The sequence below is a fragment of the Spea bombifrons genome, chromosome 7 (genome assembly GCF_027358695.1).
Source record: "Spea bombifrons isolate aSpeBom1 chromosome 7, aSpeBom1.2.pri, whole genome shotgun sequence".
NCBI lineage: Eukaryota > Metazoa > Chordata > Amphibia > Anura > Pelobatidae > Spea > Spea bombifrons.
Window position 1 is genome coordinate 19,885,230 of NC_071093.1, and position 25,189 is coordinate 19,910,418.

The 25,189-nt window shown below is 42.7% G+C and overlaps 1 protein-coding gene across 1 annotated transcript in view; it reads right to left on the minus strand.

Moving 5' to 3' along the window:
- Nucleotides 1-1,430: 1,430 nt before the first annotated feature.
- MAIP1 (matrix AAA peptidase interacting protein 1) overlaps nucleotides 1,431-25,189 on the minus strand; it is a 70,065-nt gene continuing 46,306 nt past the window's right edge. The window contains exons 4-5 of the mRNA XM_053472284.1: nucleotides 17,783-17,933; nucleotides 1,431-1,702 (exon numbers count right to left, since the gene is read on the minus strand). Coding sequence (XP_053328259.1) covers nucleotides 1,624-1,702; nucleotides 17,783-17,933 — 230 coding nt within the window. The 3' untranslated portion in view covers nucleotides 1,431-1,623. The remainder of the gene's footprint in view (nucleotides 1,703-17,782; nucleotides 17,934-25,189) is intronic.

Here is a 25,189-nt window from a genome sequence, read left to right on the forward strand (position 1 = left end):
TATAGTGTACATTGGGCCTACCTACAATTGCAGTGGAAAGCTGGCTCTTGGTTTTGGAGAATCTCCCCACTGCTCAACATCCACAATGATCACCAACACCACAGAGCTTAAGACGAGGGGCAACTAGACAAGAGGCACTGGGAGCCTCTAAACATGAGGAGTGATCATCTGAGAGACCCACAGCTTTATTTTCTCCCTTCAAGCTCAGGACCATGGGGGGTGGGGGGTTGATTTGTCATCATGTAGGGAGTCCCCCTATCAGGCACAGCTCATGTACACACATTTATACACTCACAGGAGTAGAGGATGCCTATGCCTTATATGGTAAGCACTCTCAAGTATGCCATTTGGTCGCTGCTCCTATTCTCCCCATAGGAGGTCCATTTTGGACACTGGTACGGCTCTGTGTGATATTAGGGGGAGACTAACGATGACACCTTTAGGATGTAAGGAAATGCCTATTTGCAGAACTCTTACTGCTCACCCTCTAATGATTACTCAGTACTAACTTTCTAAATATATAGAATTTTGGCTTTAAATTATTGCCTGCAAGCTTATTTCCCCACTGGGAATTAGCGTTAACTTGACATTTGCAGTGGACCCTGCCTAGACAGTTTGTTCTATCTAGCAAAGGACACTAAAGCCAGTAAAAATCTTAAGCGTGAAGAAGAACAATGAGTGCTGGAATGTATCAAAAAGTGATGGTATGGCCCCCTTACAGCCCTGATATCAACATCATCAAGTCTGTTTGGGATTACATGAAGAGACAGAAGCAACCAAGGCTGCCTAAATCCATTTAGGAACTGTGGCTAGTTCTATAAGATATTTGGAACAACCTACCTGCTGAATTCCTTGAAAACCTATGCACAAGTCTACCTAGAAGGACTGATGCAGTTTTGAAGGCAAAGGGTAGTCGCACCAAATATTGATTTAGATTTGTTTGGTCGACTGCATTTCTATTCAACTCCAGGGGGGCTCTGCTGAACAGTACTTGCAGGGGGTCTGTTTGGACCCCAGTTCTAATTCAATTGATTTCAATGGGAGCACTTTCCTACCACTGATTGGCTGCTTAGGCGGTCAGTGATAGGAACATGCATATATTGAGCAGAAAATGAACAACTTCTAGTACTGTATGTAAGTTTATCTAAACCTAAGTATATTTGTTTAAATAAAATGGACTTGTATATTTACATCCCAAACAAAACCACTTCTGGACATATAGCCCCAATGATGGTCTGTAAGCTTCAGCCTGTCAAAAGAAAATTATACACTGGCTAGAGAGTTTATAATCAGTGGGCTTCAGTGATGATAATAAAGACACTCTATCAACATTACCTGCCAAATATCTGCATTAGTGAAAATGTATAATATTCCAAACTGAACTTCTACTATATTCTGATACTTACTGTATGCAGATGAATATGTTATGATTTAAACCCAAAGAATATATATTGTTTATTGGTATATATTCATTTTTACATGTCAGTGTAAGAGACAACTATAAAAACAACTTTTACAAACTCCATAAAGCCCGGAGGAATCAAAGTACTTTCACAAGTAGTCAAAGGAAATATGATTGCAGGTGGAAATATGGCCATCTGGCAGCAGCTCATTTAAGGCATCCTATTCCAATATTTTTGAATGTTCAATCCATGTAATAATCCAGTCTGGCTTTAATCCCTGAGTAAATTCTCTGCGGAACCTAGGAAAATAAAAAGCAGAAAAGGCACTGAATTTAGAAGATGGCCTCCAAAAGGATAAAATAATTAGCCATTTGGCATTCATCCATAGCAGGAAACCAAAACAGGAGATATAGTGCCTGGTGATAGCATAAATGCATAAATTACAAACCGTCATGCTTGTGATTAAAGTGGTAGAATACCCCTATGGACTTTTTGTAAACAGACTGGTTTATTTAACCCCTTCAACATCAGGGGTTGTTGGTACCTAACATACCAAAGCTTTTTTTGCCATTTTTACCATGTGGGTTTAATTAAGATTTCCCTTTTCTATGTTTGGTGTACCCATACAAATGGCACATACTTTTTTTCAGAACAAACATGCAAAAATTAGTAATTAATTAATTAGTAATAATTAGTATGTGTAAAAAATAAATAAATAAAAAAATGTGCACATTTCTTAGAATTTCTCCTACACTTTAGGTGCTACTATTGAACAATGACCATACAGACTACAGAAACATCAAACATACATACTTTTTTTTTATACTGCAGCATCTTTTACAAATGATTGGTCTGCGGGAAGCCAGAGATGCTGGCTTTTGCTGACAGAGGGGAGTCAAGGCTGACTAAAGAGACGCTAAAGAGATGCTGTCAAACAGGACAAAGGGAGATGTCTCTGTCACTGCAAGAAAGTCAGGACAGCTTTATTGAATGCCTTTTTAAGACATTCAGGTACTGAAGTAGTTAACCATGTCAATGAACCTAATTGAAGGTAGGAAACCTCATCATAACACTACACAACAAGGAGCTCCCCAGCTGCAACTCTAATGATTTTGCCTGTTCTCTGACTGGACTGTATAACGGTTAACATCTTTATGACTAGGATATTTCCCATGCTAACAAGAACATGTTTGCCATGATTTCTCTTTTCTGTGTTTGCAGTTTATATGTTCCCCCCCAAGGACAAATATGGCTTTCTTTTGTACCATTGTAATCAAAATGATTCAACCCCCACTGAAAAAAAGGTTTATTGTCAAAAACAGGCAATTGCTGTTTGCAATGAACAAATCAAACAAAAGTAATTGAAATAGTTCAATAGTTTCCCTGAATTCAACTAAAAATGCAACTTATAATGACTTTTCCAGTCTCAAAATGATTCAACCATTTCATGTCAAGCATCTTTAACCCCTTGACAATTGATGAGCCAGGCACGTCATGCAAAAACGTGGCAGTTAATGACAGTCATGACATTCTTCACCCAAATGGTTTTGCTGTAATGGCTCAATGTCGAGGCATTCAGCAACACCGAAATCGGCATCAGAGTTGAACGTCAACGTCCGCTATACATTGTTATACTGTTTTAGAAGAGCATAGGAGGCAATCAACAATCGCCTACTAACCTTCAAGGGTGTCGCTGAAAGGCCTCGATAGTGAGGCATTCAGTGACACCGAAAACCCACCCTCTCCAGACCCTCCTGACTCCCTGCAGGTTGAATAGAGGTACTGCATTCAACCATGCAAGTCAATGGTGCCCAGCTTTCTAATCACAATGTGATTAGTAAAATACATTTTGAAAAATATTTTTATATAAAAGGTTTATTTTTATGGGCAAGTCTTAAAATTAGCGCTATATCTTCAAACAATTCTCACTTGGAAAGAATTAAAATAGTGGAATTCAAAATGCCCATGGGATCTCTACTTTTAAAAATATTTATGATTTAATGTGGTAAATTGAATTGGCCGTGTTCAGCAATGTCTCAACTAACTAAGGGGGAATGATGACCACATGTCAATTTTCTTATTAGAAAAATGCACATGTCCCAAATGCGGCTTTTTAGCCCTCAAACAAACCCATCGATGGTATCACTGTACTCTGGAGATGTTGCTGAACACATATTGGGGTATTGTGTGACGGTGACATATCAGGATCTATAAATTCATACTTAAAGTACAACATGTGTGGGAAAAATACAAAGGCTGGTGGAAAAGTATGTGCATGGAAAGAATTAAAATACCAGCATTTGAAATACCCTGGGGTGTGTAGTTCGCAAAAATAATGGAAATGTTTTACTCACCGTAAATTCCTTTTTCCTTAATACAGTGGCAGTACAATTGGGTATAGTTTCTTCATGTGGACAAGAAGATGCTGTGGGTTAAAAAAGAGTTAACTAGAGAGAACTCCTCCTCCTTCCCCATAAAACCACGCTCACCCTGAAAGGATCCAGTAAATAACTTGCAACAAATAATTTATTTAGACACAAAAGGGAGGGAAATCCGTACTGCCACTGTATTAAGGAAAAAGGAATTTACGGTGAGTAAAATTTTTTTCCTGCCATACAGTGGCAGTACGATTGGGATGTACCAAGATCCCTGAAGAATGGGAGGGCAACAAACTCCTCAGGAAACAACCGCTTGGAGCACCTTACGCCCAAAATCCGCTGCAGAGGATGAGAAGACGTCCAGCCGGTAGTGTCGAACAAAGGTATTGAATGATGACCACGTAGCCACCTTGCAAATATCCTCCGGTGAAGCGGAAGCCTTCTCAGCCCATGAGGCAGACACAGCCCTGGCGGAGTGGGACGTGACAGGAGACAACAGAGGTATGTCAAAGACTTGGTAGCCCATACGAACAGTTTCCGTGATCCATCTTGACAGGTTAGCCTTAGAGGCAGCCTTCCCCGCTGAACGGCCAGACCAAGTAACGAACAGTTGGTCAGTGGAACGGATGGCGGAAGTCCTAGAAATATACAACTCTAGGGCTCTCTTGACATCCAACATGTGCCATTTAGCTTCCCCCGGGGAGGAGAGAGATGGAAAAAATGATGGCTGATAAAGGCTGATTAATAGTGGATTTGGATAAAACTTTCAGAAGAAAGGAAGGCTGCAGGTGGAGCACAACTTTATCCTGATGGAAGATGGTAAACTTCTCAGAGGATGAGAGGGCTTGAATTTCTCCCACACGTTTGGCGGAAGTTATGGCCACTAAAAACACAGTCTTAAACGATAAGAGCTTCAATGCAACTTCCTCCAGAGTTTCAAAATGAGTCGAGCAGAGAGAGTGAAGAACCACGGCAAGATCCCAAGCCGGAAAGTGAGTTCTCCTCGGAGGACACTGAATGGTGATGGCCTTAAAGAACCGTCTGACTAGTAAATGAGAAGCCAGGTCTTCCAGAAAAAAATTACTAAGAGCCGAAATCTGACCTTTTAGAGTCGAGACATTGAGGCCGCGGAAAAGCCATCCTTTAGAAACAACAAAATAGAGTTGACGGTAGGAGGAAAAACCGAAAAATCCCTTGAGGCATACCAGAGAAGGAACTTCTTCCAGACCCGAAAATAAATCCTTGAAGTAGACCCTCTAACAGATTTCAACAGCAAGTCAGAAAGATCATCCTCCACACCTTGACACCAAATCTTGACACCAGGGAGGTGAAGGTCCTTTTGGTTAAGGACCACTCTGCTTGTGACCATCTTAGCCTGATGAGATCGTCTGCAATGGTATTGTCGCAGCCTCTTATGTGGGTAGCCGATATGTCTTCCAGATGAAGTTTGGCCCAACTCATCAACACAGAACAAAGAACCTGAAGGCTCCTTACCCGTGTACCCCCTTGCTTGTTTATGTATGCGACTGTCGTAGCGTTGTCCGACTGTATCCTCACGGCATGACCTTCCAACAGGGTTCCGAAGACTAAGAGGGCGAGAAGAACTGCCTTTAGTTCCCGATAATTGGATGAACGAAGCGAATCTTCCGGAGACCATATGCCTTGCTGGAAGTAACAACTTAAATGGGCGCCCCATCCGATACCGGAAGCATCCGTGGTAAGGGTTACCCAATTGGGGGGACGAAAAGAAAGGCCTCTGGAAAGACGAGAAGATGTCCTCCACCAGGTAAGTTGGGATAAGACCTGACTTGCGATCGTGACATCTAGATCTAGGTCTTCCTCTCGTCTTGACCAATTCCGTAGAATATCCCACTGAAGGGGACGGAGTTGAGTTCTTGCCCACTTGACCGCCGGGATGGAGGCTGTCAGTAGACCTAGGATGCTCATGGCTTTCCTGATAGAGCAAGTTTGGTGTAATTGAAGGGATCTGACCTCCCTTTTTTTTTTTTTTTTTTTGAGAAGTAATTTTTATTTTGTCAATAGAAAAGATGACTTCCAAATAAACTCAAATACAGACAAAACACCACATCATAGGTACAGTGTACATATCACGACAACGCCAGTGAGCGCGAAACAGGAGATAACGTAAACAGAATGTACCCTAATAATAGGCCCATGGCACAACGCCCAAAAGACGAAGGCACACATTGAGCGCACATAATAACAGCGCCGGTGAGTCTGGAATAGGTGTAAGTATCGAAAATCATCTCCAGAGAGAAATGCAGAGAAAAGAAAAGAGATAAAGCCAGAAGACCAAAGATAAGCACCGAAAAAAGGAGAGGGGGAGAAAAAAGAAAGAAAGAGAGAAGAAAAAAAAAAAAAAAAAAAAAAGATAGAACTCTCAGAAACCTCAGAGCCTCAGCCAGCCGAACAACAGGTAGCAGCCACAGGTCAGATCCACGAAACCGTTGCTGGTGACATCCTAAATTTCTCCATCCACGGGCCCCAGGTGAGAAAGAAAATGTGGGACTTGTCATGCAGGTAAGCCGTGATCTTTTCCATCTTCAGCATATGCCAAATTTTAGCTTCAACGACGTGCAGCTCAGGAGTGCCAGATTTCCACACTTGGGCAATAGCGAGACGGACCGCCGTACAGACTCGAAATATAAGACGATGCGCTGGTTTAGACAGAGTATCCGAAGGATAGCATCTACAGAGAAGAGCCGACCAAGGCTCGGGTCGGAGGGATTCCCCAAGAGGATCGCTCAGCAAACTGAAGAAATGGGCCCATATCGGCACAAGCTTGGGGCAGGCCCACCAAATATGCAGCGGGGTCCCCACCTCGTCACAGCCACGAAAACAGAGAGGGGAATGCGTCGGGAACATACGGTGCAGGCGTGAAGGGGTGAGATGCCAGCGAGACAACACCTTAAAGCAGTTCTCCTGCACAAGAGTGCAGGCGGTGACTTTCCAAATGTTCTCATAAATCTCCCCCCAATCAGAGGAGTCGAGAGCTTGATCCAAATCGGTCTCCCATTGGCTTTCAAAAGAAGGCGAGGACGAGTACTTCACCCCCAAAGCGTGGTTGTACAGAAGTGATATCGCCCCACCGATTCTATGGGGACGCACGCACAAGTGTTCGTAAAAGGTAGCAACGTAATCCGGAAAACGCTTGAGGAACTGAAGGAGAAAATGAGAAATCTGGCGGTATCGAAAAGTTTCAGACATAGGCATGTCGTGCAATGAGGCTAGTTGCTGGAAGGAGTAGGGCCGACCGTTGAGGAGCAGATCTCCCACTGTAACCAGACCTCCCACTGTAACCAGACCCTTGTCAACCCACCACTGGAACGGACGAATCTGAAGACCTGCCGGGAAATCTTGATTCTGGAACACCGGATGCAATCTAGAACCATTGTCCATGAGCTTATATTTGCGACGAACCCGGTACCAGAGAGAGAACGAATGTAGGAGGGTAGGGCTGTCAGATATCCTGCTTTTATCCAGGGTAGGGAGCCACATAAGCCATCGGAGATTCGCCCCAGAGGAGAGATCAGACTCCAGCTGAACCCAGCGCGCAGGGGAGGGGCGCACCGAGAGGGACAAAAGCATGGCCAACTGAGCCGCAACATAGTATTCATAAAGGAGGGGAGGGGATAGCCCTCCAGCCTTCTTCGACCTATATAGGGTCGATCTAGCAAGCCTGCTCCTCCGGCCCTGCCAAACAAACCTCTCAATAGCCCCCTGAAGGCCCGCAATATCTTTCCGAAGGATCGGCAAGGAGATGGAACGAAAAAGATACAACAACTTGGGCAACAAATTCATTTTCACCGCATAGATCCGCCCCATAAACGATAAAGCATAGGTGGACCAAGTGGCAAGATCGCGCTTTAGGGTCTGAATTAGCGGCAGGTAGTTGGCCGCATACATCTGGTGATGAGAGGGGGTGATATTAATGCCCAAAGACCGCAGGGAGAAAGGCCGCCATTTAAAATCAAAATTAAGGGAGAGGAGCTTAACCGTAGGGGAGGGAAGACTAACATTGAGGGCTTCGCATTTATCGGAATTGATTTTGTAACCCGAAAGCTTCCCGAACCGTCCAAGCAATTGATACAAATTAGGCAGGGACGTGAGGGGGGACGTCAAAGAGAGCAGGACATCGTCTGCAAACAAGGTAAGTTTGTAGTCCCGACCACCCACAGTAAGACCCTTAATATCCGGGTGCAGACGGATGGCCTGAGCTAACGGCTCAATGGCCAGTGCAAATAACAATGGCGAGAGGGGACAGCCCTGGCGGGTACCCCCCTTAATTGCAAAAGACCGGGAGCGGAACGTGCCAATATCCACCACGGCAGAAGGGAGCGTATATAAAGCCTGCGCACCTCGCAAAAAAGCCCCGGAAAAGCCAAAGGCCCGCAAGACCGACCACAAATACCCCCAGTCCACTCGGTCGAAGGCCTTTTCCGCGTCCAGAGACAGGAGCATCATTGGTGACCCGAGTCTCCGACACGAGTGGACCAGGTTCAAAGAGCGCCTAATATTATCCGGGGCCTCCCTCCCCGGGACAAATCCCACCTGGTCAGGATGGACCAGAGCGGGCAAGACCTTGTTTAACCGGAGGGCGAGCACCTTGGCAAAAAGCTTCAAATCAATATTAATAAGGGAGATGGGTCTAAAACTGGAACAGAGCGAGGGGTCCTTGCCTTCCTTGGGGATCATAACTATCTTGGCTCTCTGCATGTCTACAGAAGGGCACGCCTCCCCCTTGAGGAACGTATTAAATAATGTGGCCAGATGCGGAAGAAGGCAGGCAGCGAAAGATTTATAATATTTAGCGGTAAAGCCATCGGGACCCGGAGCCTTCGAATTCTTAAAACACTTAAGGGCAGCAGAGACCTCATCCACCGTAATAAGGGCATTCAGGTTAGCTAGGGCCGAAGGAGCAAGCGAAGGCAACTTACACTCAGAGAGAAACTGTTGCAGGTCAGACGAAAGCGAAACCTCAGGGGCAGCCTTCTTGCCGTCGTATAGGTGAGAGTAGTACTCCGCAAACCGATCCGCAATCACTCCAGGGTCAGAGGTCAGGCTGCCCGATGTAGTCTTTATATGACGTATAGTCCGGGAGCGTATGAGGTTCTGGAGCCTCCTTGCCAACATAGTGTCTGGTTTATTCGCCTTCTCAAAAAACCGCTGTTTAGTGCGGAGAAGCGCCCTGGTAGTGTCAGATGAAAGCAAGAGGTTAAGCTGGCCCCTGGTGGAAACTATCTCCCGCAGAAGACGAGCGTCCCCGGAACGCTTGTGCTCCGCTTGAAGTCTGGAAAGTGTGGCCCCAAGGTCCTCCATCTGAGAAAGATGTTGCTTCCTCTTGGCTGAGTTCAGAGCCAGGAATTGGCCCCGGAGAACAGCCTTGTGGGCATCCCAGGTAGTGCCGAGGGTAACATCCGGAGTCAGGTTCTCCTCAAAGTAGGTAGTAAGGGATTGGGTGATGGTCTCACGAACAGCAGGGTCGAGAAGCAGGGAATCGTTGAGTCGCCAGAACGGTCGCAAGTTCGGCGGGAGAAGGCCGACCAGGGATATCTCAACCATGGCGTGATCGGACCAGGAGATCTCGTGTATCTTAGTTCCAAGAAGCGACGGGAGGAGGCATTGATTGAGGAAAAAATAGTCCAGCCTAGAATACATTCTGTGGGGGTGAGAGAAAAAGGAATAGTCCCGATCAGTAGGATGGAGGAGCCGCCATGCATCAAAGAGTCCACTCGACTTGACAAAGCGCTGCAAGGGTTTAAAAATAGAGGTCGGACACGTCCGGGCTGTCGAAAGAGTCCTATCCATATAGGGGTCCAGAACTGAATTAAAATCCCCGCCAATAACAAGACCACCCGGTGGAGTCGTGAGAAGCAACTGAGCAAGCTGATCGAAAAACGCAGATGTCGGAGGGCTAGGAGCATACACGTTGACAATCGTGAGCGGCTGATCGTTAAGCAATCCATCCAAACGTAGGTATCTTCCCTCCTGATCAGAGAACTTGTGGAGGACACGAAAAGGAAGTCTCTTATGTATGAGAATGGATACACCATTATGCTTATCTGGAGCTGCAGAATGAAAATGGACAGGAAATCGCGGATCCCAAAACTTAGGGAGACAACGCTGCCGGAAGTGGGTCTCCTGGAGTAGAACAATGTCAGCTTGGGAGCGGACATAGTGCCTCACCGCCATACGCCGCTTTTGCGGGGCGAGCAACCCTTTCACATTGTGGGAAACTATCTTCAGCCCGGGACGATGTAAGGAAGCCATTGGTCAGAAAGCTGGGCCCGGAGGAGAAGAGAGAAGAGAGGGAAAAACAAAAAAAAAAAAAAAAAAAAAACACAAGGAGAAAAGGAAGAAGAAAGAAAGAAAAAAGAGAAGAAAACAGAAGAGAGAACACCAGTGGGACAGACCACCAGGAAGAGAACAATACAAGGCAAACGGAATAGACTCAACCCAAATGTGTCTATTTCAAGAATAACACAGGGGAACCAGGAGGAGGAGGAAACGACACTCCCCCCGGCAACAATCAAAAAACGGAACACATCACCAGTAAGATGGAGCAACAGAACAAACCCGATCAGGGCAATAAGGAGCGACAACCCCTACGATGGACCACGGCTACAACCCTCCCGTAACAGGACCAGACAAACAGTCACGAAGACATGTGCGGAGGAGAGGTGAAGTGAGTGCAGATGAGAAAAAATAAATAAATAAAAAAAAAATGAATAGGCATGAGTGTGTGGGAAGTGTGAACGGAATCGGCGAGGCACAGCGTGCAGATAGCCGCTAGAGATGACGTACATGCAGCAGTCATACCGCAAGTGCCTAATATATATATATACTAAAAAAAAAAAAAAAAAAAAAAAAAAAAAAAAATGAATATGCATGAGTGTGTGGGAAGTGCGTAGAGAGGCGGTGCAGGTAGTCGCTATAGATGATGTACAGTCTGCGGTCATACCGCAAGTGCGTGATAGATATATATATGAGAAAAAAAAAAAAAAAAAAAAAAGAACATGCATGAGTGTGTGGAAAGTGTGTACGGAGTCGGCGCGGCACAGTGTGCAGGGGGCCGCTACAGGTGACGTACATCCTGCGGTCACAGCGCAAGCACTGAGAAGCGCCCAATATAATAACAAAAAAAAAAAAACAAAAAAAAAAAACAAAACAAAAAAATGAATATGCATGAGCGTGTGGGAAGTGCGTAGAGAGGCGGTGAGGCCCAAAGTGCAGGTAGTCGCTATAGATGATGTACATTCTGCGGTCATACCGCAAGTGCGTGATAGATATATATATGAGAAAAAAAAAAAAAAAAAAAAAAAGGAACATGCATGAGTGTGTGGAAAGTGTGTACGGAGTCGGCGCGGCACAGTGTGCAGGGGGCCGCTACAGGTGACGTACATCCTGCGGTCACAGCGCAAGCACTGAGAAGCGCCCAATATAATAACAAAAAAAAAAAAAAAAAAAAACGTGTGCAGACATAGACAGGACCCCACAGGCATGGAGCCAGCAGTGCGGAGCCACACACTTATGCAGACTTGCAAACAGATAAAGAGCGCCGAGTAAATCACATAGTGTTGGTAGCAGCTAGACGCAATGTACAGTCTCTAGGCACAGCGGCCACACAGTACCCAATGCGATAATGATAATAGTCAAAATAATAATAAAATAAAATAAAAAAAAAAAAACGTGAAGTGAAACGTATGCGTACATATACAGGACCCCCCAGGCACGGAGCCAACAGTGCAGAGCCACGCACTCATGCACATATGTAGACGTGCAGAGAGGTAAAGAGCGCCGTGTTGGTAGCAGCTAGAGGCGGTGAACAGTCTCGTGGCACCAGCGGCCACACATCACCCAATGCAAGAATAATAGTAGGCAAAATAATAAGAAAATAAATAAATAAATAATAATAATAAAAAAAAAAAAGTGTAAATATGCAGGACACCACGCATCAGAAGTATGGAGCTACGGAAATATGCACATACGGGGCCGTGCGAACATATAGAAATAGGCGGTACGACAGCATGGAAGCCAGTACACAACACGCACATATGCATACAGTGGAGGCATAATAGCGGATAGGCGCCCAGAGGCAAAACAGGCAACCCCCACACCGACGAGGGGCACCAACACAAATAAATGCATAACGGCGACGGCGAAGTAAAAGAAAGCGAAAAACAAATCAAAAACGCGTAGTCCGACATAAGTCCCACGAAAATAATAACCGACCGGAACGATAAAGAAAGCAAAAGAAACTCAAATAAACGCGAATCGAGCACTTGGTCATCCTCCACCAGGAGAGCATGGACGATCCTGAAGGAAGGCCAACAGGTCCCCGAAGGACGCGGTGAGAGAGCCGCAGGGGTCAGCAGAGGCTAAGCCAGTCCCAAGGGCGCTTCAGGGCTATCAGCCGGGCGAGGTGGCGAGTGATGCCGCTGCAAGGCCCGTGGGGAGCGTCCCTCCGGTCGAGGAGAAGCTGCCGTCTCAGGAGGTGGTCGGTCAAGGCTTGCAGGCGGTCGGAGTCCCAGGCGGCGCAGGAACGGCCCAGCGTCGGCAAGCTCCCGTAGTTGGAGAAGGAGACTGCCTTTCTGAACCAGGAGCCTGAAAGGAAAGCCCCATCGATAGGAGACCCCACGCTCCCGCAGGAAATCTGTGAGCGGCTTCAAGGCCCGGCGTTTTCGAAGAGTTGAAGGGGCAACGTCCGCATACCACACCGGGGCAATGCCATCCAGCTCCGGGGAAACATTCCGGGTCGCGCGGAGAACTGCCTCTTTCGTTGTAAAATAGCGGCATTTGAGGACGATATCCCTGGGAGGCTCGCCATGTCCCGGTTTAGGACGCAGAGCTCTGTGGATCCGCTCGAGGCGCAGCTCCTCGTCCGGCACGTCTGGCAGAAGTTGCTGTAGGTAGCGGTGGATGTATGAACGAATGTCCGTCAGGGTCTCCGGAACCCCCCTCACCCGTAGGTTTGAGCGCCGGGAGCGATTATCCATATCCTCAACGGCATCCTGAAGATCAGCGCACGTGGCCTCCAAGCGAGCAATGGCGTCATCTCGTTCCTGTTGAGCCGAGGTAAGGTGATCAACCGCTGCTTCAAGGTGGACGGTCCTGGAGGCTAGAGCAGTGAGATCCGCGGAAATAGCCGACAGGCCAGCTTTAAGATCGGCTTGTAGCTCCTGCTTCACCGACAACACGCAGGCCTTGAGGTCCGCGATGTCGCTGCGTGTACTCAGGCCTGCTGCATCCGCGCCTTCTAGGCCTTCACCCCGCGCAGCGTCCTTCTTCTTAAAAAAGTCTGGGAGCTCAGAGGAGGCCCCCGGTTTTCCGCCCCTACGGGTGGACATCACGATGCCCGACAACGGGGCAGCAAAAACGATCGGGTAGGGCTACTGGTAGTGGCTGTAAAAGCTATCGTTGCCGAGGGAGAGCAGGAGCTCAGTCAATGTGCGTCCATTTCCCTCGAGCACCAGGACACGCCCCCCTGACCTCCCTTTTGATCTTGGCGGACGGTAGAAAAAAATGTTGAGAGATCGAATCTACTCCTAAGCCGAGGAACTGGATCCTGGTGAAAGGGATGAGGTTGGATTTCTTTTGGTTGATAATCCAGCCATGATCTTCCAGAAACTGCATCATGGTGGCATCGGAGCTTCCTTTGATTCGGCCTTGATGAGCCAGTCGTCGAGGTAGGGAAGTATGTAAATCCCCTTTTCTCGCAGAGATGGCGTCAATGGACACAAAATCTTTGTGAAGATTCTTGGCGCTGAGGACAGACCGAACAGAAGTGCCTTGAGTTGGAAATGATGAATGACTCTGCGTATTCGGATTGCAAACCTGAGAAACCTTCTGGAAGCCTGTGCAATTGGAACATGAAGGTAAGCTGTTCACTTTCGAACCCTCTCTATGACCCTATTTGAAAGGAGAGATAGGCATGCCGAATGAAGTGCTAAATTTTTCATAGGGGAAGGATATGAGGAGATCAGGAACTGACTTCTGGGACATGAAACTGATCTTGTATCCCTCTGAGATGATTTCCCGAATCCATTTGTTGTGTGTCGTCTGTTCCCAAACATGAGTGAACTGCTGCAGCCTTCCTCCTACTTTGTCAGAATTTTTTCTTTTCCTGTTTTTCGGGACGATCCTGGAATTTCCTGTCTCCAAAGGAACTCCCAAAATTCTGTGATCTGGACGACGTCTGGAAAGGCCTGGTGCTCTTATACGGATATCTCCTATTCCATCTGGAACGTCTATCCTGAGGGAGAGCCCTCTTAGTCTCCGACATTTGCTTGATCAAGTCGTCCAATGGGGCTCCGAACAATTTACTCCCTTCAAAGGGCAAATCACACAGGGATGCCTTAGAGGCTGTATCCGCCGTCCAGGATCTCAACCATAAGGCTCTGCGGGCCATAGAGGATAAGCCCATATTGTGAGCTGAAATCTTCACCATTTCTTGAGAGGAATCCATAAGAAGAATATTTGACAATCTCAAATTTTTTAGTAGTCGTGAAATTTCGGAATCTTGATCGTCCGGTAAGCATTCTTCCCAGGCTTGTATCCAATAACTTTGAGCTCTAGAGACTGCTGCACTAGCCACAGCCGCTCTGCATTGCGCACCTGATGCCTGGAATATACGCCTGCAGGAAGTCTCAACCCTTCTATCCATTGAGTCTTTAAGGCTGGAGACTCCTCCAATGGGAATGGTCGTTTTTTTCAACAACTGAGCTATGTGGACGTCAACCTTGGGGGCTCATACCAACACTCTTCACTTTGGAGCCTGAACAGGTGTTTAAAATGCCTGGAGAGAAAAGCCCACTTCCCCGGGTATTTCCATTCTCTTTCCATAAGTTGCTTCAGCTTGGGAAGGACAGGAAAGCCCTTGATTTTATCAACCTCTTCATCCGATAAAATACGAGTCACCTCCTTTGTGAATTTCCGAAGCTCTTGGGGAGGAAAAACAGCTTCATCCTCAGAACTGATCGATGTTGTAGAGCCTGAGGACTGTGAGATTTCACCTGATGATAGATCAGATCTGGAGGATGACCAAGATCTTTTGCGTTTGCATGAAGATTTACTCGAAACCCTGGACTGAGCTTGAGCTGCAGTAACCTGAAATGCTTCAAAGGTCTGTGCTAGGTTTTCCTGGAACCATCCCAGGAAGGATTGCAAGTCTTTCTGTTTGTCTTTAGAAAGTTGCTCTGCTGAGCAGGCATTACACATCTTTTTCCTGCATCCATCAGGACGAGGGGTAAGCACACTCAGAGGAAGCCACATGCTTTGATTTAAAAGTGGCCTTCCTAGGAATGGGAGCAGATTTATTGTCTTTATCCCCTGGAGAAACCGGACTAGACATCTCCAAATCCTCTGAACTGTGTGGGGGGGCTGGTGACACAGTGTCCTGTGCTGAACAATGCCCATGCAGACAGCACACACGCGCAGTAGCGCGATCAGATCTTTGGTAGAACGCCACCCGGGCGTGCGTTCCACCCACTGCTCATGCTCCCAACAGCCCGAAAGGACATTACGGAAATAAAAGGAACCTCCGTCAAACCCCTCCGTAACGACCACCGTTACGGAGGGGACCTCGCTCTGCTCTCCACCCAGGAAGCAATCGGAGGATGAAGACCCTCAGGCAGCAACCCAAGCGCCTCACCAGACTGAAATCTTCAGGGAACAGATTCCCCAGCCGAAGCGCACGTCCGTCCCTGAACGGGACAAGAAGACAACTAGGTCCTTTCAGGGTGAGTGTGGTTTTATGGGGAGGGAGGAGGGGTTCTTTCTAGTTAACCCTTTTTTAACCCGTAGCATCTTCTTGTCCACATGAAGAAACTATACCCAATCGTACTGCCACTGTATGGCAAGAAAATATGGTTTTATTCGGCATATTGAATTGGTCAGGCTCAAAGATGTACCAAATAGGGCATTGGCACAGGATCACCAAATGTCAAAGTTCAACATTGAAAAATGTACATGCCCCAAATGGCCCTTTTGCCCCCAAACAGCCAGGCAAACCCATGAATGGGTGGTACACTGTACTCTGGAGATGTTACTGAACACATCTTGATGTGTTGTGTGTCAGTGACATATACCAGGAGCTGTAAATTCATACCCAAGGTAAAATGTGTGTGGGGGAAAAAAAAACACAAAAAATTACTACCACAAAGTTTGATGAAGACTGGTGGTAGAATGAGTGCATGGATAAAGTTAAAATACTAGCATTTGAAATACCCTGGGGTATGGCTTGATGGGGGTAAATTGCATTAGCCAGCTTCAAAGAGGTTCCAGCACATGGGGACAAAATGACTAGATATTAAAAATAATGGTTTTGAAATACAGTAGCAAAGCACTACTTGTAATTATTGCCCCATAACGTGCAGAAAAAAAGCAAAAAAAACTTAAAAACATTGGGTATTTCTAAACTCAGTACAAACAGTAGAATCTATTTAGCAGTTTTTTCATTACCCTTTTCAAGTAAAAGTTAGAAGTAATTTTTTTCTACATTTTTACCATATTTTATACTTTTTTTATAGTAAATAATATGATACAATCAAAACAATGTAATCAAAATTACAGCTAAACACGAGCAGCGCAGAAATGTTAGAACAGCAATTGTCACGAAGGGTACAAAAAATAAAATCAGCCTTTGTCACGAAGGGGTTAAGGAATCCATCTCGCCTACCACACTCTTCAGGTTTCCAGTGTCAGATAATGCAAATCAATGTCAGAGGATGCAAAGCAGCCCCAGGGCATTACTGAGCCACCACTACACTTAACTGTAGGCAGTGTTCTTTTTTAGTGTATGCTTCATTCCTCTTCTTTCAGACACACCGTTGATCCATCGGGCCAAAAAGTCCAGTTTTGTTTAATCGCTCCATGGAACAAACTTTCAAAACTTCTGGATCCAACTTATCATGTGCTTTTAGGTCAGTAGCGGTGTAAGTCTTGGAGTTCTTGCATGAAAACTTTAGTGTGCGATTAACTGTGCTCGCTGAAATCTCAGCGCCTGTTGCCACCGAGTCTTGCTGTAGGTCCTTTGCAGTCACTCAAGGTTTTTTCTCAACCTTTTCTCAGAAATTGGGTTGCAGCCATCGATAGCTTTCTTATTCTGCCCATCGCGGTAGTGTAATCTATCTAAGCTATCTCTTTGCACTCTTGTTTGTGAGAGGCATCATCACCTCTTCTGTTAATTAATGGGACCTTTCTTTTGACTGGATAAGTTATTATAAGTTGCATTTTCAGTTGAATTTGGGGAAACTGAAGCATTCATTGTGTTGAGCTATTTCAATTGCTTTTGTTTGATTTTTTCAATGCAAACAGCTGCAAGTCTAAATTCTGACAATAAAGCCGATTTCCAGTGGGGGTGAATAATTTTGATTGCTACTGTTTGTGTATAGTACATCATTAAATATGAATAATGTAAAAATCGTATTTGCTCGATTATAAAATTTGAATATTAATTTAGCAAAAAAAGAAAAAGCCTAAATATAAGACTACCCTATAGGAAAACTGTTTTACTAGTAAATATTAATTTACATGTAAATTTTTCATATTTAAAAAAAAACCTGCCCCCAGTTATGCACATCTGCCCCCCCAGAAATGCCTAATATGATTAGCAGACGACCTCAAATATAAGACGATGGTTATTTTTCAGAGAATACATAGTTTTTATGTTTCAGAGGGCCAAAATGCAGCAAAGAGCATTTTATCTTATGTTTCTAGTTGGAGGGTTATGAGATGACACTATTTTTTTACATTTATTTCTTATTATTTTTATACCCAAGACATTCTATTACATCCTAGTGGTCATTTGGTCTACTTCCATAATGATGTTACAGTATGTTAACGTTGCAAAAAAATTAAGCATTATATTTGGCAAAAAAGAAGGCTGACTGCTTTCTTTACGTTCTGTTGCGCAACATCACTATAGAATGTACCTATATACCTAAGAGGCAATGCCTCTTGTGTTTACCAAGGCATCCTTACTCGTAATTAGCTGTAAGTAGAAATTTTTTGTCCTTCACATTTTCATCCCCCAATACAATTTGGAACACTTTTGTCCCCTGAAGATTCTCATCCGGAAGTTCAGAGTGTTTCAGGTACCAAAAACGCATCAGGATGTTGACAAATTTCCTACCTAGGGATAAGAAAGACTTTGTCAATATAGAAGCTCTTTTACTAAACACATAAAAGCCATTGTTTTGTCTATCAAATCAATAGTATAATATTTTGTGGCTAAGGGGGAGCTTTAGTTATACCTCTTAAACATTTTGTGTAACTTCCCTAAGGCTGAAAAATCTTTTGCATTAATTTTCTGTCCTGAAAGACTGAACCTATGATACAAATTTCACATAATCATCTTTCTGAAAAGGATGCGTATTATGCTTATGTGGTAGCGGAAATGATACTAGAAAGTGGGCAAGTTATTTATTGCTCTATATACGGTGGCAAGAAAAAGTGAACCCTTTGGAATTACCAGCACTTATGTATACATTTGTCTATTTATATCTATATATTTGACACATTTTATGTGTGTGTCAAAATATGATCTGATCTTCATTTTAGTTACCATAATGAACAAACACAATCTGTTTTAACTAATAACACAAATTGACTAAGGTATGTTAATGTTGAAAACCTCTGATTTGTTCAAGAACATTTCTTTAAACTTATATATAGATGGTACATGGTCCCGGTCCGGATAGCTAAATTCCAACCAGTAAAGAGAGCTCTTTGTTGGCGTTGTCATTTGGATACAGGCACACATAAACATATTTGGTGGGACTGTGTATATCTATCTCAACTAAAATTACAAACAACTGATTTATTTTTAAAACTATTTGGATTTAATATAACGTTATCGCCGCAGAACTTTCTTTTTCATATTGATCTCCCTAGAATTAATAGGAATGAACAAATTCTTTGGATCAATGTTTTATTAGCTTTTAAAATCTGTTTGGCAAGGAATTGGATAAATCAAAATCTCCCAACATGGTTAGAGATTGAAAATCAAATAAAACAACAATGTAGTGCTGAAAAGTACTTTTTTAAAGAGGCTAATATAATACAGAAATATGAATTGATCTGGCATCGTTGGCTACATATAGCTATCTAAATGATAAAGTATACCTATGCATTGATATAATTTTTTATATATTGAACTCCGTGGCAACCATTTTTTGAATCCCTCCTCTGCTCTACCCAAGACCCCTCTACCAGGAAGCAGAATGTGTGCATGAGAATATTTATGAAGAGTGTTACAGGATTGAATTTTATTGATTATTAGCTTAACAAATTGATATACTGCATTCTCTGTATACTCTATTATAATTTATTCATGAAATTGAAGTCTGTCTTTGTTTTTTAATGTTTGTTTATTGAAATATTTAATAAAGAATGAATTTGAAAAAAAAGAAAAGAAAATCTCTGATTTGGTATAATTAATCTTAAAATTGTTCTGTTCACTATATGCTGCAAATTCTCGCACGAGGTTCAGGAGGTTTACCCTTGATTGGGAGATCACGAAAAGTATATCGTCTGCGTATGCTGCTAGTAAAGTCAGCTTCCTCCACTACTCCGAAAGCTGAACCCTGAACCTTGTTTATTATATATTATGACATCGGCCACTAATGGCTTCCCCTCAGCAAACATTGGCCGAGACTAGATGCTTTGAGGGTAAAATCATGAAATTATGGGAAACGCACCAATATTTAAACAAAACAAGGGGGGGTAATTTTCATACAATATTTACATCAAAACACACATAGTTCTCAGGCTAATTTGCACACTGCTCAGTATTTGAACTCGGCCCAGATAGCAAATACGGGCGGTTGCCCGACTTCTGGCTGAAACCAAGTTGGATATCAGATCTTGGTGCAAATACTGGCCATAGAGGTCTCTGTCCTGTAAATTAACTCCACCCTTTGCTGTTGGGATAGTATACATTGAAGCTATCCATGCTAGAGTGTTGGGGCCCAGGCCATATGCTCTCAGTGTGGCAAATACCCTTACTCCGTCTAACGCCATTTTGGCACCAATGGACAGCAGCAGAAATTCCAATTTGTTTGTCTGGGCATTGTGTATTATGTTCAATATTTTAGGGCCAGGACTTTGGCAAAGATCTTCAGATCTACGTTATGATATTGGCCAGATCTTTGTCAGGTATTACCATTATTATTTTTGATTAGAGAAACTCGGTCCTTATTGTATGGCGTTAAATGCTCTGCTAAAGTGTGGTCCCAAGATATTTTAGCATGATTTATAATAAACTAGGGGTAGAATATCTGGGCCTGGGCTTTTTCCTGTGGCTGCTAACTTGATCTGTTCTACTGAAATCTTTCTGCCACTATTCTGGAAAGCTTACAAAGAGTTTTTGTAAGCTTTCCAGTAATCAGTCAGTTTGCTTTGTCTCATATCTTTGGTCTGATTTTGCAAGTTGTACTCTGTTATATAAGTCAGCATAGAAACAACGGAAGTATTCATCAATTTGTGTAGTGAGTTGTGTTTTTTTTTGTTTCCCTTGTCTTTTACTTTATACATAACTGTCTAACTTTGTGCTTCAATGCTCTAGCTAAGTATTTCCTGGTATAGTTCCCGTATTCATAAAATATTTATTGTGTTAGTTGAAATGCTCTATGAAGTTTTTCATAAAATATCAGCGCTTAAAGTTTCCAATTCAACCAATGTGTTTATAAAGTGTGCACTTGTCTTTGTTCTAGCTCATGTATCTGTAATAGCAAGTTGTGTTTTTTGTTTTTTCATTTGTGACCCAAGTTTGATGAAGTGCCCTCGTAAAAAGCAGTTATAAGCTTCCCATATTATAGTAAGTGATACATCTAGGTTGACAGGTATGTGGTCAATGAATATATATAGTTTAGTCTTGAGTATTGGCTATGGGGGAAGGAATAAAAGGTAGTCAGGTGTATTGGTATGCTGGAGGTGCCCTGATTCAACTAGCTGGGTCGCATGTAGAGCAGCCTTATTTTTTCTCAGGTCACTAATCAAAATAGTTGTCTTCACAGATGAGTTTTATGCTCCAGGGTCAAGTGTGAGGTTTAGATCTCCTCTAAATATCACTACCTCTCTGCAAAACGATTACGTTTTTCTAGATAGAAACAAAGCAGGTTTATCATTGGGAGTATATACATTAGCAAAGGTATATTTGTTTAAGCTATACTACCCTTCACATATACAGATGTACCTTTTATATCATAAATGTGTTCTATTAGCATGATGAAAACCTCTCTGGAGAACATAATACCTCCTCAGTCTTTGATTACTGGGTGTTTGACATACAAGTAGTTGGATAATATAAATTGCTTAATTTGGATTATCTACCTTCACTGAACGTGACGGCCTTTGACATGTGTCTTATAATGAAGATAGAGAACCCATACTGAGCTAGCTTCAGAGATAGAGTTGGTAAAGTTGTCTCTTTTAGAAGCCATAGAACATTAATATATTTTCTGCTCAACAGCCGGCGGGACAGTTGTGAATGTCAGGTAATTTGACTTGGAAGGTCTGAGTTTATGTATAATATTCAAATGTGTGTGTTGGGTCCAAAGATAAGAGTTTATCTGGTTGGTAGAGGTAAAATATATTATATCAGAATATTCTGGCCCACGTAGCCATCACTAATCATGTTCGATATCTAGGAGTAGTATGTGTGTATGTGTATCACTTCTGGGGTACCACCTGGGTGTGGATTCTCTCCTAGCACCACAAAGCAGCAATATGGAGAACATATCAAAATCATATTACTAGGAAGTAAACAATTTTTGCTTATCAAAATCTTTGTAGTGTCAGCAGCCTTTAGAAGATTAACAGATTTCTCTAGGTATTTATCTCCACCTCAGTCTATCCTCATACAACCTCAACCACTCGACTATCCTTAATATAGTCAGGGTGGATTTGTTCAGATGGACATTACATTACATCACACCGCATGGATGGGTAGAATAAGTGTCATGAAGATGAATATCCTCTCTAGAATTATTTTCTGTAGTACAGGCACTACCCATTAACATCCCTTCACCTCTTTTCAAATGCTTAGGGACCCTCATATGATATGATCTTGGGAAATAGACAGCTGAGATATGCAATACCTCACCCGACCCAGATCGATGGGAGGATTAGCTCTCCCAGATTTAGAAAAATACTACCATGCTTCTTTCCTAAGCAGAATTCTAAAACAGTCCACAGCTAGAGGGGGGAAAAAAAGCTTGAGTTGACTCCTTTTAAACATTCCCACAGAGCCACCAATTAGATACCATGGACTGCAAAACACAACAGGCAATCAATATGCTTAACACAAGAAACATATCACCTGACCAACAATCCCTCTCTTCTGACAGCGATATCCCAAAACAAGGGCTTCCCACCAGGAAACGGTCTGGGTGCCCTTGCAGACTATTTATCGGAAGATGCATCAATTCTACTACTACAACATATAGTCCAAGATGGAAAGATTAAACCCATATGCTTGTTTCCCAACATAGAAGAGTGATTGCTCTCTGCACAATTCAGACTTCATCAACTTAAACATTATGTTCACGCACTATGGGACATTGACTCACTCCATGTAGAAATTACAGCCTTTGAACTTCTATGCACGGCAACTATAGCAGGTCTAAGCTTTATAGTTTCCCCAGCGAGGATCTTGTTGCACCATAGAAACAGGTTGATCTCAAAGTATAAGTAAACACTGCAAAAAAAAAAAATAAGTGAATGGCTTGGGCAGGCCACCTTAAGTCTGATCTTCATGAAACCCTTGTGTCATAATAAAAGTTGTAGTAATACCTTGGACCCTTGACTAAAGACTAAGTGACACAATACAAACACCCAGTAAAAATAATCAAAATGACCCTAACCTAGTAGGGTAGAAAGCCGCCGGCATGCTCCATACCATTTTCCCTCTCTTCCTACTTGCTAAAACTTTTTTTTATATACACCAAATTTGTAAGCATACAATGTTATGTGAAACAAATATGTAATATTTGATCAGCTGTTACTGTAAATCGCAGGTGGTACATTTCATCAATATATGTACTTCTATGTTGACTGATAATGCCTGTATGTAAGCACATTGTGTTTGTCTATACTTGTGACTTAGGTGTAAATTAGATTACATTTTATGAAGAATTAATGCAGAAAACCAGGTAATTCGAAAGGGTTCACTTACTTTTTCTTTCCGCTGTAACTTACAATACACCACACAAATATGTTACATATCCCAGCAAGCGTAAATATGTCCCTTTCAGTAAGTGTGCTATTTACCCTAGACCTAGATCAATATGCAAGTTGGGATACCAGTATCATTTATGTACTAAATTAATTTTATGGTATAAAGTTAAAGATCTAACACATACCATTATCATCATAATAGATAGCAACATCTCCAACAGTGCTATACATGATTTCATTCCAAGAGACAGCCAGGGCATTCCTGCGGATGTCAGACAGTAAAGTGCATTTTTTGTGCACATTCTGGATAACCTATACATGGACAATAATAACCCAATATATGTTAAGAGAGTGGACCTTTGTAGACACACATTTCAGCTCAAATTGAAAGGTTACAAATTGAGCTCTTATTGAAGTCAACTTGTAGCTCAACAAAACTCACATTTTCTAAATCAGCTAAAACAAAACAAAAAAACATGCAGGGACTTGCAGACTGTAAAATGTACTGGAGTCTGATGCAATGTAGATACCAATTTTACACTACAAGACAACCATTTTCACCTTTTTATGATGCCTCTGTTCAACTGTAATTTCCTTCTTTCACACCAAGTGTACATGCACAAATTATGTATTGTTTTTTTTCAGCACATAATTTTGTAAAATTAACATGTATATAAATTGTAGACCGCTAGAGTCAAAGGGAAAAATACCCAAAATATTAACTGTTTTTCTGATTGAAAAACCACTCTAAATGCCTCGGATTTCATCTGTTTTAGCAGGAGTGAGGCACGTCATTTTTGTTTCGAACGGTGCTTTTCTTCTAATTTGGGAAGGTGGTCACCGATTTTAAAACCACCCTATAAAACTATTCCTTACTGAACAGACGACAACTCATGGTATTTTCTTATCAATAGTCTCCAAAGTATTTCAATTCTCATTTTTTTAGTGCTTGATTTTCTGAGCCCATGCCCAGTCTCCACCCCAAATTAAAATAATCTCATAAAAATATATATATTTAGGAATAGTAGATGATCCAGGGTATTAAAGAACAGTAATTGTGACACTTTTCAAGCAAGTATCATTATTTTCAGCATTTTAGGTTAACATTGTGTTTTTGCCATAACATTTATGGGCCCCCTTTGCAACTATAACAGCTTCCACTCTTCTGGGAAGGCTTTGCACAACATTTCAGAGTATGCAGAGTATGTTGGGCCACATCGAAAGGTAAGTGGGCTGTCCTCGGGCTTTGTGCCTTCAGGGAATATATAGGTTATGGAAATATTTATATTTAGGGGTAATTTTACCACCAAGTGCTGTTCAACTGTAAAAAAAATTGAAATCTCTTTGCACTCATGATTTGGGGGTCTCTTGTAATGCTGACATACCACACACATGTAGTATCTATGTGTTCAAATATGAAATTATTTATTGTGAAATTATGTTTTTGTATTTTCTTAATTTATTCCAGGTAGCCCAATGTGAAGCATCTATCCCAAAATGTGCCTGGCATGTGAAAAGGTAGAGCAAAATTGCTTTAGATTTGGGTTTTTTGGCCATCTAGAAAGGCAAGTAAGGTTTTTCTTTCCAATATTCAAGTATGAAAACTTGAATGTGCATATTCCAATTTAGACCCCACAACATCTGAGAAACATGACTTACCCATGCATGTGGACTATTACTTAATGCAAATCAAAATTATTTTTTGTTCACTTAAAACAAAGTGCAACTGCAAAGTGGGTGTGATTTTTTTTTTATTTTGCTATACCAAATTTGGAAGGTGCTGCTGTGGAATCAGCAGCTTGGGACAGGCCAACATGCCACTAATTAGATTCCACGTGCTGTCTAGTTTTTAAAAACTATATAGTTTTATGGGGTTAAATTAAAATATAGGACTTTTACTGTGTCTCAAATGAGACATGGAACTGGTATGTCAAAATTCCACATTTAAAACCTGTAGTGTGCATGTACCAATTTTTGGACCCACAGTGCCAAAACAAATATACCCATACATGTGGGTGTTCTGGTACCCTGGGAGTGTTGTTTTGGCAAGTTCACGTCCCCAGGGAAAGAAATGTACTGAGTTATTTACTTTTGTTTAGCAGTTTTCTTTTTCTGGTTGCTATTTGGCCCCAACTCCCAGCATATTACATTTTTAGAAAAGTCTTGTTTAGAAACAGCGATTCATAGTTTTACTCGTTAGTGCCTAAATAA